The 18,648-nt window shown below is 39.5% G+C and overlaps 1 protein-coding gene across 1 annotated transcript in view; it reads right to left on the bottom strand.

Annotated features, from left to right (window-relative positions):
- Positions 1–1,856: 1,856 nt before the first annotated feature.
- The window catches only part of gbe1b (glucan (1,4-alpha-), branching enzyme 1b), a 118,000-nt gene continuing 101,208 nt past the window's right edge, over positions 1,857–18,648 (bottom strand). The window contains exon 16 of the mRNA XM_034207095.1: positions 1,857–3,582. Coding sequence (XP_034062986.1) covers positions 3,520–3,582 — 63 coding nt within the window. The 3' untranslated portion in view covers positions 1,857–3,519. The remainder of the gene's footprint in view (positions 3,583–18,648) is intronic.

Here is an 18,648-nt window from a genome sequence, read left to right as displayed (position 1 = left end):
TTTTCCTGTAATGGTTTATTTGTTATTTTCCCCCAAAATGTCACGTGACCTAACAAACCCACTTATCCCAGACATTTTACTTGTTACTACCCTTTTTTTTTTAATACTGTTTTTACTATTCATTCTACCATGTTCTGTGCTGTTTTATATTGTTCTATGCTTACTGCTTGTAGCACTTCGGGATTTGTCTTCAAATATGAAGTGGGTTACAAATAAAACATATTATTATTATCTTACGGTGCAATGTCATTTATTGTACATTTATTTCTAATTTCTAGTCAGTATTTCTTTGGAAAGCTAAAGTCACAGAATAGAACATAATCACATTGTATTTTATATTGTATTAAAGCTGAAGCAGCGTGCATGGAATCCCTTACCGACTCGTGCAGTCTCCTGGGTCAGACCCCCAATTCTGATGTCGACATTGTCTCGTTCTCCAGGATTTCCCCTGAAGGCATCTCTACTTGTGAGCTCATAACAAAAAACCAAGCGTGTTTAAACAGAGGATGTCCTCCCATGGTTACCTCTAAAGCACATTATTTGTGTCAGTTATCTCATGGCAGGTATATCTACAGGGATGCACTCACCAAATAAACACTTGTAAAATTCAGTGCAATATTGAAAATGGTGAGGCTTGCAGTTGAGTTTGCTGTACCGTCAGAGAGGTGTTGATACAGTGGTGTTGCGTTTTGCTTTAGTGTTTCTGTAACTTTTTGTACAGTGTGAACACATTTGCATGGTAATTGGATTGAAATGCATTATATTGTATAAGCCATGTGCCATCACAACCCTATTATCTATTCATTATTATCAGTGACAATGATTGTTAAATGGCTGAGAGGAGACATATAATTACTGCAGAATTATGAACCCGAATAAAAATAGCATGTAAATACAATATGATATATATAACTAAATCATATACGTTTACATTGCAGCAGCCTTATACCATTTTAAATTGATTACTGAATTAACAAACTATAGCTTTTAAAATAGCATCATATGATGAAATGAACAATACACATACTATATGTGCCCCTGTGTACCATACACTCATGGACACAACCACACGGTAAATATAGATAATGGGAATATTGCAGTATTAAGTATAATGGTATACCTTAAAGCTGTTTCAGCCCTAGAGAAAAAGCCTGAGTGGCAAATTAGTGATTAAAGCATTTGCCTTTATTTGATTATTAATAGAGACCGGAAACATTGCAGAAATGTACCATACCTGTAACCCAACCAAGTGAGCTGCAAAATATAGGTAAATCAAATGTAAAAGCTGCTGACAAGTTTCAGACAACCCAGGCCAAAAAATGATCAAAAATAATATTCCAACCACTCCAAAAATGCAGCCTAAAGAATGACCAACGTATTGAATCACCACCTTTGTTAAACAGCTACACTGAGAATTTTTCAAACTGCATTTCATGTTGCAGCTGATATTCAAAAAAACTACTGGTATCAATGCCAGTGTATGAAGTAGCACAAAAGTGAGGATGCCTGGGAAATGGAAGTATTATGGTCTGATGAGTTGTCTTGCATACCCCTTACATCATGTTGTTGGACCCATTGAGGCGGTTACTCTGTATGGTCCCCTAACAACATTTCACAGCTTGCTTGGTCACCAAATGGAAACTGAAACTTTATGTTCAGTGTGCAGAAGGCAAGGTAGACTCTTTCTTTTTTTGTCCCAAAGATTTCCTTTTTTAAAGTCTGGTCCAGTATTCTCTTGTAGTTCACAGGATCCGTTCATGACCAAAAAAAAACTATGTATCAAATGCTTGGTGTCAGAGAACAATACATCAGCAGAAGAAAGCGATAGGAGAGGATTAGTAGTCAGACGGCACATCCAGATTTTCCTCGTGGCCTGACAGCCACTGATTTATTATCATTAGTCATAATGGAAGAAATATGCAGCAATAGTTACTGTGTATCAGACATCAATTTTCACTTCTGAGAACAAATGCATTTTAGCAGTAGTAAAACGACAATGACATTAGGTCAGATGAGGGATGATTTAACACTCCACTTCAGTCTCACAACTTCGGTGCTTGAAATGTATTCAGACGCATTCTGTCTGTACTTTTTGAGAGGTGGAGAAAAAGCATTTTTGAATGCTTTGGTGCACACACACAAAAATAAATGACATGTTCATGATACTTTTGGCTAAACACAGAATGATGGCCCTGCATATCAATGTGTTTCTTTCAGCTGCAGGGAAGGCAGATCAAAACCTGCCATATGCTACAATACACAGCTTAAATGGCTGAGAATCTGTATTAATGCAATAGGTGTGGATCACAGAATTACAATATCCATGGCAGTAAATCAAGGCATTAGCTTTATCTGGGTCGCCCAAACTCAGGGCAGTTCACAGTATTGCTTTGATAAAACGTGCAGAGAATGATGAAAGTTGGCCAAAAGACATCCATTCACGTGGCAACAAGGGAATTTTAGAAAAAGAACATTAATTATAACAGTAATTTGAAAAACATAACTTCAAGAAATGAAATCTCATGTGGACGGCCATTTTAATGAAATGTGTTGATTTCAGCAGTCACAGTATTATTTGAGTATAAGTCTTCCAACTGTAAAACACATGACGTATACTTTAATGGATAAACAGTAGGAGAACACCATTCATAACCCTTTCGTTAGGTGGACAAGAAACTGTAATTCAGTTAAACATGTAACTAGTACATTATGAAACACACTGTGATAATATTAGGTGATTTTATCACTTTGTTTTAGCTGCAAATGACTGGCTTCATAACAGGGCCGTAAATAACCACATAAATGCTCCCAGTAGCTGAATTCAAACATTACAACACAACTGGTTTGGATACACATTCAAAGTATAATTATTCAAAGCAGCTCATTACTTTGTGCAAATTGCAATATTTTAATACGTACAAGGTCCCAAAATGCAAATTAACAAAGATGGATCACCAATTATATGAGACTTTCTGATTTTCAAGAGCTGGTAATACTTTAAATCTCTTTGTGTCTTTGACACAATAATATCATCTTTATTAAAATATAAAATGATTGAACCAAATGAAATACATTTCCACATACAGAATATTCAAAAAGATTCAATTTTGTCTGAGCTTTTGAAATGTTTGAATGCTTGCTGCATTGCTTCCCACTACCACACTCGCCAGTCATGTGTTTCAGATGACACGCCAAATTCAGCAGAGCCTATAAATGGCTGCTGGCTTGTGGTGGATGGACTCGGCAGGGTTTTAAGTTTTAGCATCTAGCTGCTGGTTAGGTTGGCCGCTACCCAAATGGACCAATCTGTAGTAAATGGGGTTACACTGCTTCTATGGTTGCAGATGGTGTTTGAAAGCACCCAAAGCTTTTTTTACAATTTGGAAAAAAAGAGTTGGACACAAAAAGTGGGTTTGGGTGGTGTGCAAGGTTGACACTTTAAAATGAAGGTGATTGTTAACACTCAGTTTGAGGTTGGAATCCATTCTCCATCCTGGTCTCTGCGGAGACAATCATCCTCTAATAACTGTAATCTATCTCCTCGTTGGCCAGGACAATAGCTGTTCTGCAGGGGATGTAGACCTGAGAGAGAAAGAGAGACAAAGGGAGAGAAGAAGGGAGGGAGAAAAGTGAGTTGACAATTGAAGATTAATGACGTTAACGAGATCACCAATTTCGCTGATTATTGAATCTTCACGTTTATCCTTCCTTAGAAGTCAGACGTGGAGACACTCGGTGGTGCCTTCATGATCATTGCTTCTCACAATCAAGGTCGACATGACGGCTTTGTGAAGGGGAGGAGAAGGAGTGAAGAAGAAGAAGAGGAGAATGGGGATGGTGGGGTGTAATCAGAGAAATATTCAGATCTGAACAGAAAAATAACTCTTCAGAGGAGACAGTAGACAAACACCTTAGCTTTGATCCAAGAGGATTGTCAAGGTTAGAGAGGTGTATAATCAAAGTGTGACAGAGACCTCTGGGTGGCAGTGGAGTCAGCACATCTGTAGCTTGTGCCCGTGAGCTCATTCTGTAGCTTCTCATTTCAAGCTCTGCACTGTGGAGAATATGCATCCTGCTGTAGCTGGTGCTGAACATTTCTTGATCAGTGACTTAAACTGTCTGAAATTCATTAAACACTGCATTCAAAGCACGTGCATGCAAATGAGCAATCCCACTTTAAGTGGGGGCAGAGAAATAATCATAATTTTCAATTCTGAACTCTGCAATCAATGCAATTACTGTGCATTTCATCCTCTCCATATATTGGCCGTGCTTCATCTGTAAACTATGGATTCTGTGAAGATACATCTGCCAGTGGGCATAAGCCGAGCTAAAAGAATCTCCAGAGTTTTGGTGGACTGAAGAAACCAAAAAATATGTCAGCAAAAAAAAATAAGCACACCATGAAAAAAAAAGAAAAGAAACCGAGCCTGGAAATGTCAGATTCCATATATATATATATACACAGTACAAAGAAATCCTAGTGAGGGTGTTCGTTTGGAGCGGTGTAGCTAATAAAGTCTTTGATCAATCCTTTTGTTATTCACAGTGTCGCAAGGAGCCACTGTGTGCCATTACTCATTTCAGAGTTATGCCAAAGGAAAAGCCAAGCAGACATAAATGATGCTATATTTCCCAACAGAAAAGTGAAAAAGAGCGCAGGACTGTAAACAATTCAATCACCCCCTGAACTCGTCAAGACGCCCCTTGGCATCAGAGGATCTGAGCTCGCTGTGGATGTGTTTCTTTGGCAACAGTTTGTCACCGAGGGAGTCGGGCAGCGCGGTGCAGAAACACTGACACAGGCATTGGTGACTAATTAAACAGTCACAGTGGGAGAGTCTCATGCAGGAGCACTTCAGAGAGAGGCGAAGGCAGAATGAATCACTGCACCTGTTAAGACAAAAGCTACCACTGCGCCTAACCTGGAATATGTCAACAGCTTTTAATTCCAACAAATAGATAGCAATAGTGACACATTCCAAATCATTCTGCGAACAAAGCACAGCGGATAGTCCCAAATGTTGGCACTGTAATTAGTCGAAGAAGTTCTAATTAACATGTTAATCCTTACAACGTGAAGGTGTTATAAATTACAAACATTCATGCTCTAATACTGAAGGACCTGCTACGCATTCACACTTATAATTCAGGTTAATCAAAGAGGAAAAAAAAAGGGTGATATATTTCTTATCATATCAAATGTAGTCTTAATTATTCGAGGTTCCTGGTGTATCATATACGTAAATGTAAGAGCTGTACCAGTGACTTTGTAGATGTTAGCCCATCTACTGCAAATATTTTGACTTTATTTAGAGCTGACAATTTTGCTGCTGTGACCTAGACTTTTTAATGCATGCTTTTCAATTCTCCAGAAGAGCATACAACATTTAAATCTGTTGGCGGACCCCTGACACGTTTTTTGCTGATCATGATGACTATCAAGGGTTGGACCAGTTTTTAGTTTATGCCTTCTAATTTCGAGCTCCCTTCCATTCATCCTATATTCAATTAAAGTTTCTCAGGCATAATGTCACACAATTCCCACCAGTTTAGCGCAATTTCTGCTGCTTAAAAACAACCCAGTTTTTATAGCTTTGTCTGATTACAGTTTGTCCAAGCATTTTGTCCGAGTCATTTGGTAGGTAGGTGTTTATCAATTCTCCGACAGACATATATGCATGAAGCAGATTGCAGATCTAAGCACCAGCAGTTACTACCAGCAGCCAGATCCAAGAGCAGTAACAGTACAACAAAAACATTGTGTTCAAATCAGAGCTGAAACCCAACAAAAATTGGGGGAAGAGAAAGTGAAATAGTTTGTTTTCAAAGTACATGTATTGTATTAGTAGAAAGTAAGCCAAGGCCATGTTTTTTTTAAAACTTATTCTGTTTTACGGATGTTCTTGCGTTGCCTTGTATCACACTCTCATGTGAGAATTTCTACTCACTTCAAGAGCAGAGTCTAGCCCTGGGGCTAATACTCAATATGATCAATGTTCAAACACACTGACGAAGGATTCATGAGGTGCTTCTCAGGAATATATCATCCACTTGGTGCCTGAATCCTGACCCGGGCTGCTGGCAGGAGCACAGCTCGACTATCTGTGAGCTTTGAGTCTCCAGAGGCCTGGGGCCTATACTACGAAGTACGAATCAAGATTTTCGTTTAGCAAGCTAACTTCTGGGATCTCCGGTCCTACGAAGCTGGTTCACTTTTTAGCGGGCTAGATAACTTATTCTGAACGGCTAGCCTGCGCCGGAGCAGGATAGGTTCCAGGATAAGAGATCAACTGTGGAGTTCTTCTTCTTTGCTTTAATGGCGAATCACTTCCACTTGGAGCATATCGCCACTATACTGTTGATTTATTTAATGTATAAACTGCCCTGTGTTCACGTAAGCCTGCACATTGATTTTATTTTTCATTGAATGTAACCGTTTCAATAAGGATAAATCTATTCAACCCAGTCTCATGGCATTTCGTGTTCACCAACACGATTTTTAATCTATTGATTCGTGTTCACCAACACGATTTCCCCCTTTTTTTCGTGTTGCACAGCACGATTTTAAAAGCAATGTATTTCTACTGGTAATGTGTTTTGTGCCTGCAGCACGTCTTTTTCTCCGGTCGGGTCGTGGAAGACCGGAAGCTGTGTGGTTCATAAAAACATGTTCTTACTCAATATCAAGCCACAATTATTGCTTTTATTTTAAATCGTATAATTTCGGACCTTTGTTGCCGTCTGTGAGGAAAATAAATGGGGCTCAGAGCCTCAGAATACTGAAATCTGTATTTTTTAAATCTTTTTTTCCTTCTAATTTGTTATTCTTTTCAAAATAACACACTGTTATTTACTCACCAATAACCAGTGTTGTGCTAGTTACTGAAAACCAGTAACTAGTTACCATTACTAGTTACTTCATGTCAAAAGTAACGCGGTTACTTTACTAGTTACTTACACCCAAAAGTAATGCGTTACTTGGGAAAATGTCTCCCATTAATGCCCTTATAGCCTTCATTTCAGTACTGTTATTGCATTGGAGAATAATACAATCTGTTGATCAACTTGACATGCATTATATGCAATCTGGATTGCATCGATATTAGCTGGCTTTCCATTTTTGTATATTCTTTCTCCAGGTAGTTGGAAAAAGTTTTCCGTCCCATATGCCGTGTGCCGCCCGGACATGCTATCATGCTAACTAGCTCCCTGAAAGCGGGTGACTCCACTGTAGCAATAGCCTGCATGTGTTCTACAACATACCGTGCAATATGGGGTCAGAACAGTCTCATAATACACACATGCGCACAGAAGGATTCACACTTGTATTTCATGATCCGCAAAAGGATTCACACTTGTATTTCCGGATCCACACTTGTGTTTTTCAATGCACACACAAATGTATTCCGTTTCATATACATGTAAATACAATCCAAATACAGAAAAAAGTTTTACATGTGTATTTTTGATCCTCACATATTTGTTTTCCGTTTAAATCTCCTGGACCTGCAAACACAAACAGCTTTCTGTGCACGGATCGCTTTGCATTCGTGTGTGGATTTTTTGAGACTCCCCTGACGGTCAGCCGATTCGTACTTGTAATTATTTCTATCTATAGCCAATCAGATGTCTCCTCAATTCTAAGCCAATCACATGAGCGCACCCCCACGAGGGTAGATTTCTTGCGTTCATGACGTAGCGCTTCATGTACGCATTTTGCGCAGTCCGGCTAATCTCAGGACACCCTCCACTCTCAATACAGCGCCACTTTCCGAACAGGAAATGCACGCAAATACAAGCCTTTATATTATTAAGGTACAGCGCCACTTTCCAAACCATTGATGAATGCTTGTGTACACAAAAACGGCAGGCAAAACCGTTTTAAATGTGTGTTTCCTGTATGGCGAATACAGCTGCTTTATTTATGTCTGTATGAAGTTGTTGTGAGTGTGGAGGGAGCAGCTACAGGTTAGTTTAGCCTAATCGATCAGTGCACTACGAAGCCAGTGCTAGACAGTGACCTGTTAACGGGGGGGAGCCCCGCCGGTCATTATCGGCCGATATTCACTCTTAATAGTTTGATCGGTGCTCTCTATAAAGGCCGATCAGGAGAGCTGGATCTGATCGATATGGACATAAACGCGAGTGAAGTATAACCGGACGAAAGAGAGAGATCAGCTCAGCTGCTGAGTCTGATGGAGACACGCTGCTCTGCATGATCACCTGATGCTCCGCCCTCTGTTTAGCGAGCTGACCGGACTGCGCAAAATGCGTATATGAAGTAATCTTACCCTCGTGGGGGCGCGCTCATGTGATTGGCTTAGAATGAAGGAGACATCTGATTGGCTATAGATAGAAAAAATTACAAGTGCGAATCGGCTGACCGTCAGGGGAGTCTCAAAAAACCCACACACGAATGCAAAGCGATCCGTGCACAGAAAGCTGTTTGTGTTTGCAGGTTCAGGGGATTTAAACGGGAAACTAATAAGTGAGGATCAAAAATACATATGTAAAACTTTTTTCTGTATTTGGATTTTATTTACATGTATATGAAACGGAATACATTTGTGTGTGCATTGAAAAACACAAGTATGGATCCGGAAATACAAGTTTGAATCCTTCTGTGTGCATGTGTGTATTATGAGACTGTTCTGAGCCCATAGTGCAATGGCTTTATCGACTTTTCCCTGGCCAGCAGTCCCTTGGTTAAAATCCAGCCGCTGTTGCTTAGGTGGAGGTGGAGTGGCGTCGGCTGAGGCTCTGTGGTCTTAGCTACTAGCTTCGTCCCAGCATGTTGTTTTTGCAGATGTTTTAAGATATTTGAATTACTGGTTTGGGCAGTAGATATGATCTTTGACCCGCCAAGACACAACTTACATGTAACTAAAACGTTCTTTTCTTTGTGCTCGACAAAAGTGAAATAGTGAGAATATCTCCAGGTGGAGAAACTAGACTTGAGCTCCGCCGCCGCCATGATAGTCTTGTTAGTAAACAACACAAACACGCCCACAGCCCGTCTCCGCATGTGACACAGGAAGTATCTAAGTACATTTACTCAAGTACTTAAGTACAGTTCTCATCTCTGTTCGCCTGGCTGTTGACTATATAAAAAAACTAACGCAGTAACGGAGTAACGCACCATGTAGTAACGGTAACTGAGTTACTGAATATAAAAAGTAATGCGTTAGCGTACTAGTTACTGCCAAAAGTAACGGCGACTAACGCGTTACTTGTAACGCGTTAGTCCCAACCCTGCCAATAACACACAATTATCCTTGCTTTTATTTATTGGTTTAATTCCATAATCTCTGGCTTTTTTGGCGTCCGTCAGGAACTGAATTTCAAAATAAAAATAACCGGAAACAGACGTAGGCATTTCGAGCGATTACCCAAGATCCTCAGCTATGGTTTAATGCATGCTAGGATTTGGTGTTTATATGATATGAAATCCGGAAAACATTTTAAAAGAATCAAATAATACTTAATTCCGAGTGTTCTTGCTTTTCTCTTTGAAAGTCATCACATAACGGCATTGTAATACACGGTTAGGCTGCATTACATATTACAGATCTGCCGTAGTTCTTTATTTATAGAGCCCTGATTAGAAGACCTTTGGAAAAACTGGAAGAAATGCCGCCGAAACTGAATACTTGACGTGGATCATAAATATATCAACAATTAAACATCTTCAATTTCTCTTCACACAATACGTCTCATTGCAGTATCAACACTAATTCGGCTGACTTTTACATTTGATCTAATTCATAGATAGGTTATATTTACACCGTAACGGTGCACAGCTGATATAAAAGGACTTGTAGTTTTTAAAGATATTACTGATTTTCTTTGAATATAAGAATGTAAATACTTTGTCTGAAATAGTATAGCAATATGCTGTAAAATGATGTGAAAGCATGAATAAAGTAAAAAAAAGAAAAAAGTAAATGTAACAACTACTACAGTGCAACAAAACAGGAATATTAAATGTGGTCTCTTAAACATAAGATCTCTAGCATCTAAAGCAATATTGGTAAATGATTTAATATCAGATTATAATATTGATATATGCTGTCTCACTGAAACTTGGTTGAGACATGAAGAATATGTCAGCATAAATGAGGCCACTCCACCCAGCCATATCAATACTCATATTGCCCGAGGCACGGGCCGAGGAGGTGGAGTTGCAGCAATCTTTGACTCAAGTTTACTTATCAATACTAAACCAAAATTAAATTATACCTCCTTTGAAAGTCTCGTTTTTAGTCTTACGCATCCGACCTGGAAAACTTTGCAGCCAATCTTATTTGTTACAGTGTACCGTGCACCAGGTCCCTATTCAGAATTCTTATCTGAATTCTCTGAGTTTTTATCAACTTTGGTTCTTAAAACAGATAAAGTAATTATCGTAGGTGACTTTAATATTCATGTTGACGATGATAAAAATAGCCTTACTGTTGCATTTAACTCTATATTAGATTCTGTTGGTTTTTGTCAGAGTGTAAATAAACCAACCCACTGCTATAATCACACTCTCGACCTTGTTCTGACTTATGGTATTGAAATTGAGCAACTATTAGTCGAACCGCATAATCCTGCTTTATCCGACCATTTCTCAGTAACTTTTGAAGTACTGTTACGAGACTACAAAGCATTAGTCAAAAGCTCCTGCAGCAGAAACCTATCTGTTAGTGCTATAGCCAAATGTAAGGAAGAGATTCCACCAATACTTAACTCGATAGCATGTCTGCATGTAAGGGAGGAAACGTATACACAATGTACACCACCCCAAATTGATCATGTTGTTGATAGTGCTACAGATGCGCTGCGAAATAAATTAGACTCTGTTGCTCCTTTGAAAAAGAAGAAAATAAAACAACATAGATTAGCTCCATGGCATAATGCCGAAACCCGCAAAATAAAGCAAAAGTCGAGACAACTTGAAAGGATATGGCGTTCCACTAAACTTGAAGAATCTCGTTTAATTTGGCATATTACTCTCAATGAATATAAGAAAGCACTGCGTAAAGCGAGAGCAGCCTACTACTCTTCATTAATAGATGAGAATAAGAATAATGCAAGATTTCTTTTCAGCACTGTAGCCAGGCTGACAGAAAGCCACAGCTCGATTGAGCCTTCTATTCCCATAGCACTCAGTAGTAATGATTTTATGTGCTTTTTTAACGATAAAATTGTTACTCTTAGAAACAAAATTAATGACCTCTTGCCTTTGACCAGTATAGTGTTATCAACAGCTCCCGGAAACGTAAGTTCTAATATTACACTAGATAGTAAACTAGAATGCTTTTCAGCCATAAACCTTGAACAATTAAATTCAATGATTCTCTCTTCTAAACCATCAACGTGCATGTTAGACCCAATTCCAACTAAGCTGTTGAAGGAAGTTTTTCCATTAATTAGCACTTATTTATTAAATATTATGAATATGTCTTTATTATCAGGCTATGTTCCACAATCATTCAAAGTAGCAGTGATAAAACCGCTTCTTAAAAAGCACAACCTCGATCCAGAGGTTTTAGCCAATTATAGACCTATTTCCAATCTTCCGTTCCTCTCAAAAATTCTTGAGAAAGCGGTCGCAAAACAGTTGTGTGATTACTTAAAAAACAATGATTTATTTGAAGATTTTCAGTCTGGCTTTAGAACACATCATAGCACAGACAGCTCTGGTTAAAGTCACAAATGACATTCTAATAGCCTCTGACAAGGGACGTGTCTCTATTCTTGTTTTGCTCGATCTCAGTGCTGCATTTGATACTATCGACCATGATATCTTATTGCAAAGACTAGAGCACTTAGTTGGCATACAGGGAACTGCTTTAGACTGGTTTAGGTCCCATCTATCTGAACGCTCTCAGTTTGTACGTGTCAATTCTTCCACGCAAACCAAAGTTAGCCATGGAGTGCCACAGGGCTCAGTGCTCGGACCTATTTTGTTCACATTATATATGCTTCCGTTAGGCAATATTATAAGGAATCATTCTGTAAACTTTCATTGTTATGCAGATGATACTCAACTATATTTATCAATCAAGCCTGATGAAATGAATCATCTAAATACAATTCAAGACGGCCTTAAGGACTTAAAAACGGGGATGACCTTAAACTTTTTGATGTTAAACACGACCAAAACTGAAGTTATTGTACTTGGCCCGAAGAATCTACGAAACAAATTATCTAAGGATATACTAACTATGGATGGCATTCATTTGGCCTCCAGTGAGACTGTAAGGAATCTTGGTGTTATATTTGATCAGGATTTATCCTTTAACGCCCACATAAAATCAATTTCAAGGACCGCCTACTTCCATCTACGTAACATTGCAAAAATCAGGCATATCTTGCCTCAAAACGATGCAGAGAAACTAGTCCATGCATTTGTTACTTCAAGGCTGGATTATTGTAACTCTTTATTATCAGGGTGTACCAAGAAGTCAGTCAAGTCGCTTCAGCTGATTCAAAATGCTGCGGCTCGTGTACTAACCAGAGTTAGGAAAAGGGACCACATTACTCCTGTTCTGGCTGCCTTACACTGGCTCCCTATAGAACACAGGATAGAATTTAAAATTCTTCTTCTCGCCTACAAAGCCCTTAATGGGCAGGCGCCATCTTACCTTAAAGAACTCATTATACCCTACTGTCCTACTAGGGCATTGCGTTCCAAGAATGCAGGGTTGTTGGTTGTTCCTAGAGTCTCTAAAAGTACAATGGGAGCCAGAGCCTTTTCTTATCAAGCTCCACATTTATGGAATCAGCTTCCAGTTTGTGTTCGGGCGGCAGACACCCTATCCGTTTTTAAGAGTGCGCTTAAGACCTTCCTTTTTGATAAAGCTTATAGTTAGGGCTGATTAGATTCAGCCCCTAGTTTTGCTGATATAGGCTTAGTTTGTCGGGGGACATCTTATTTCTTCCTTCTCTCTGTCTATACCTGTGTACTCTCATGTTCCGATTAACCCAGCTTCCCCAAATGTCTTTCTTTTTGGTGTCTATATACGCCGGGATCCGGAGTCATGGATGATCTTGCGCTCCTCTGTCCTGGATCGCGAGCCCTGGATCTTGAGTCGTGGCTGTGGTCCTGGATGATAGGTCCTGGATGGATATTCTCGTGGATTCATCTTCCTATTATACACACATGCATTTCCAAACATTTGGACTACCTATGTTGCAAATGTATTATCTTTTCAATTTACACACGGCATCTATTGCACGTCTGTCCGTCCTGGGAGAGGGATCCCTCCTCTGTTGCTCTTCCTGAGGTTTCTCCAATTTTTCCCTTTAAACTGTGGGTTTTCTTCGGAAGTTTTTCCTTGTACGATGTGAGGGTCTAAGGACAGAGGGTGTCGTATTGTCATACTGATATTTTGTACAAACTGTAAAGTCCACTGAGACAAATGTAACATTTGTGATATTGGGCTATATAAATAAACATTGATTGATTGATTGATTGATTGAATAAAACTACACATCTTCAGATGTTGTACATACATAAGTGTCCTACACTAATAATACAAAGTTATTATGGCTGTGTGTACCTTGTGTGCACCGCCTAGTGGTTAAAGCACGTTATTGAATTATTGTTTTTATGTGTTATATTTGATTAAAAAAATATTAAGAGTACATACTTTCATAGGGGGAAAGTAGAAGGTCTGTGATAGAAATATAGAATATAAAAAATCAAGAAGATACTATAAGTGATCTCTACAATAAAACAGTTTAGTGCAGGATGTACAAAGATATTAATAGGAGGAGGTGCAAAACAGAAAAACAAATTAACCTTTATTTAAACATTAAATAATACTTTAGATTAAGGTCTTCTTTTAAATAAGAAAAAAGCTTTGGGGGTATCTACAGATAAATATTAAGCCTGACAAAGTACTTAACACAATTGCTTTCCTGCAATGTTAACTACGTTGAAGCACTTATTTTAACTGATATTATACATATGAATTATACTCTTATGTATGTAGATAGTATAAGAAATGTGCAGAATATGACAGTTTAATGGTAGAGGTACACACATATTGATAGATGTCTTGTAATACACTGTTGAGGAACCTGTGACCTAAGATTTTCATTCATTGCATACACCGTAGTTATGTATATGATTATGTCAATAAACCTTTGAAAATCTTGAAATCTTGAAAGGGATGTGCAAAATAGCCATAATATACAGTCTTTAATTAACTATTAGTAGAGAATAACGAGTAATGAATATACTTTATTACTCGTTTCCATTCATGTCAATTAAAGATAAATGTTTAGTCTTCTCAAGCACCAACTATCAAATATCTCTCCTGATTGTTGGCACTTGACAATCACCTTACCTGAATTTTACTGTAACTAAAGTCTGATTTAAGGGTTGTTTATATTTCACATCATTAATCAGAATCTGCAAAGTAACTCAAATAAGTGTAGTGGAGTAAAAATACCAGGTTAACCTCTGAATTGTAGTGGAGTAGAACTACAAAGTAACAATGAGCTGTCATGTGGGTATATGTTAATGACAGGGGCGGACTGGCCATTGGGAATAGCGGGAGTTTCCCCGGTGGGCCAAAAAAAAAAAAAAAAAAGTTTATACAAAAAAAAAATTCTTTTTATTTTGCCTTAATCCTACCGGCCCACATTTGTAAGTGTTCCGGCCCAGCCCAGTGGGGTGTGGCCAGGGTTGGGTTGTAACGGAATACATGTAACGGTGTTACGTAATCAGAATACAAAAATCAAGTAACTGTATTCAGCTCGTGTTACATTTGAAAAACGAGTAATCTGATTACAGTTACTTTCGTAAACCTGAAGTGAATACATTTTGGATTACTTATTGGAATTATTGGTGGAAAGATTTCCTCACAACATTTAATATTCATTACTAAAGGTACAGCCGAATCATCACAGCGCACAAACACTTTTACCGCCGCAGATGGACCAAAAAAGGGAGCGTTTGAAAAAAAGGGGCGGGTCCGCTCAGTGAAACAATAACAACGAAACATGGAGGAACAAAAGTTTGCTTTTAAGTCGTGTGTGTGTAGAGGTGTGTGTGGTTAAAACACATCAGCCTGTGGTCGCTCTTTAGCCTTTCTAATGATTCTGAAGGTAAACACAGTGAAGGCGGTGCGTGCCCTCCCGCTGCCTCCTGGTGCTACAGAGATTTCATGAAGTGAAGGAGGTTTTCCTTCTATAAAACAGTTGTGGGCAGCAGATACTGTGAGAGTCACAGACATGAATACATAGATCAAGGCAGACTGGTGCACACACTCTTCTGTTTTGCCAATCCGGTGCTTAAACAAATATAGCTCTACACCCCTGGCCGAAATGTCCTTAAAATGAAGTCCGAGTTCGACATTTTAATTCATGTCCTGCCAACACTGGCAGGACAGAAGGTGACACGCCTTTTCTAAGCCATATCCTCACATCCCAAGCTGCATCCCCAAAAAGTGTATTATGTTGTTACAACAGGGTTCAGGGGGAGTGGCTGTACGGCTGTACCCGTAGGATAAAAAAGGGGGAAGTGACGTCTGACTCAGAGGTCGCGCGGCTGTGGAGAAGAACGTGTTGCCCACATTCTGCTACTGAGTTTAGGCTAGTTAGCTAGCAGGTTTATTGTTTTGGGTGCAGTCACTTTTGCCTCCACTTGCTGTTCAAATACATGTTGAAAGAAAAAGTAAATCTGTTTACAGTGAAGAAGAAGAAGAAGAAGAAGAAGAAGAAGAAGAAGAAGAACAGTGACATGTGTTCTCTGCTTTTAACCCATCCTAGTGTCAGGAGTCTAGTACTAGGTGGGTAGCTATTGTACAGCGCCCGGGGAGCAATGAGAGTGAGGGGGGAAGGGGGATGTCTGGTGCCTTGCTCAAGGGCACCACGGCAGGAGGTGAACTGGGAACTCTCCAAGTAGACGTCCACACTCCAAATAGGTCTGGTCGGGGACTTGAACCGGCGACCCTACGGCTCACAGTCCAAGCCCCTACTGACTGCCATAGATTTAGTCCCTAATTTTGCTCTCAAAATGGACCAGATTGATGCATTTAACTTCAACATTAAAAAAAAAAATCTTCCCGGAGGAGCTTGCCCCCGGACCCCCCTAGAGGAGGTGCGGTCCACCACCTGCCCACACCCCCTGTTAAATTGTCTCACCCACATTGAGGATGCTTCCTACGCCCATGTTTTATTCCATGTGTCAAGTCAGGCAAATTGGGTCCAAATGTTATTGCATCAATGATCTGTTAACATTAAAATCACTAAATATATGCCATAACTATTTTGCTCTAGGCAACTCAAGGGCTCAGGTAATGTGATTACTATATGAATAATTGTCCAAAATAACATTAAATGCATAGGGGTTTTTGTTAAGTTACATACTTTCCTCGCCGGCCGGCCGATACATGCCGCGCATTAAGTGGGCCTGTCTGTCAATTAATCCCCGGGCCACTTTTTCCCCCCAGTCCGCCCCCGATTAATGCTGCGCATTATGGACACAAGCGATTTTCACCCATTTATTAATTATATGTTTTACATTTGATAACACCAATGTGTTTAATACTGGCAACTTCTAATTGTGGGAAAAACGAAAACGTTCAGTAGAGATGTCCCATAGAACATTTTGCGAAACACAAAAGGTTGTAACCTTGGCGCACTGCCACTCCAACATCCAATCCCAGAGTTTGAAGATTAATCACGGGGACTGTAGTCCTAAACGATAGCTGGGGATTATGGGTAGTGTAGTGTCTTCGGCCATCCTAAACTCAGAAATGTTGACAATCGCAATGATGCTCGAAATGTCCCTTACAGGCCTACGTCTGTTTCCGGTTATTTTTATTTTGAAATTCAGTTCCTGACGGACGCCAAAAAAGCCCGAGATTATGGAATTAAACCAATAAATAAAAGCAAGGATAATTGTGTGTTATTGGTGAGTAAATAACAGTGTGTTATTTTGAAAAGAATAACAAATTAGGACTTTTTTTTTTATTTTTTTTTTATAAATACAGATTTCAGAATTCGGAGGCTCTGAGCCCCATTTATTTTCCTCACAGACGGCAACAAAAGTCCGAAATTATATGATTTAAAATAAAAGCAATAATTGTGGCTTGATATTGAGTAAGAACGTGTTTTTATGAACCACACAGCTTCCGGTCTTCCACGACCCGACCGGAGAAAAAGACGTGCTGCAGGCACGAAACACATTACCAGTAGAAATACATTGCTTTTAAAATCGTGCTGTGCAAAACGAAAAAAAGGGGGAAATCGTGTTGGTGAACACGAATCAATAGAATAAAAATCGTGTTGGTGAACACGAAATTCCATGAGACTGGGTTGATCTATTACAGGTTGAGGTAGAAACCATGGTGGAACAGCTGATAACAACAGTGTGCAAAGTTTAAAGCGATCAAGTCCTATTACAGGATAAAGGAAATACAGTTTAAACTGCCGTTGCAGTTCAAATCACCGTCTGTGTGAAAATGAATAGAATATCCCCTCCCATCTTCAGAGCAATCTGACTATTATAATATTAGCGTTAAGAAAGCTTACTTAAATATCTGACACAACATAAGTAACCGGATCAGAGTAACATTACGTACAGTCCGCGGCACTGTGAGTGCAGACGTCGATGTGTCCCATTATCATTCATATCACATCATAATGTATCATATATTTCCTTATCTGAGTCAGCTGAGCCGTATCTGGCCGTGCAACACTTACAGTGTCACATACTGTATGCAGAAGTATTATTTTAAGCAACACATTAAGTTGACGAAACAGTCGAGTCAAATGTAGGCTAATTAAAGTCAGATCCACTCGTGTCTTGGACGGGGCAGTGATATCATAAACCTGTTAATGTACGCATTCAAACACTTTTTCTTTTGCCAGCTGTATTCACCTTGCACCTCACCTATGTGGCTTTTATCCTGGATAAAGTGTTTAAGTCATGGATGTTTAAAGTTTAACTTCTTCATATTTGACTAATATTATAGTTGACTTTTCATTCAGGAAGTAGACGCTGCGCTGTCAGTACGCTTCTCCATGTTTGTGATTGGTCGAATGCTCCAGATACCACCCCTTCTATGTGAACGCGCACCTAACTAGATAGGGCACGGCTGGCTTGAGCGAACGAGTTGATAGCCAGCGTTGTAGGACAGTTTAGCGAGAGCGGCTTTGTTTTGGATTAAGTCAACCGGATAACTCAAAACATATCCAGGATAGGTTGAACTAGATTCGTAGTATAGGCCCCTGTACTACGAAGCAGGATTTTCGCTTAGCCGGCTAACTTCAGGGAAAACTCGGGTTTTCCGGTTTTACGAAGCTGGTTCTCTTTTTAGCAGGCGAGATCTCCATGGTAACTTATGCTGAGCGGCTAACCTGCCCCGGAGCAGGTTAGGTTGCAGGCTAAGAGCTCAACTCAGTGAAAGCACTGCCTGCTGACCAATCAGAGCTCAGTGTGCGGAGTTTAAAGCGATCAAGTCATATTACAGGAGAAAGGAAATACAGAAAAGCTGCCGTTGCAGGAAAGACGGCCGGCAAAAATCACCGACTGTGAACGTGAACATTAATAGAATATCACCTCCCATCTTCAGAGCAATCTGACTATTATAACATTAGCGTTAAGAAAGCTTACTTAAATATCTGCCACAACATAACGGA

This window comes from Gymnodraco acuticeps, unplaced genomic scaffold (genome assembly GCF_902827175.1).
Source record: "Gymnodraco acuticeps unplaced genomic scaffold, fGymAcu1.1, whole genome shotgun sequence".
Taxonomy (NCBI): Eukaryota; Metazoa; Chordata; class Actinopteri; order Perciformes; family Bathydraconidae; genus Gymnodraco; species Gymnodraco acuticeps.
This window is presented reverse-complemented; position numbering and strand designations above follow the sequence as displayed.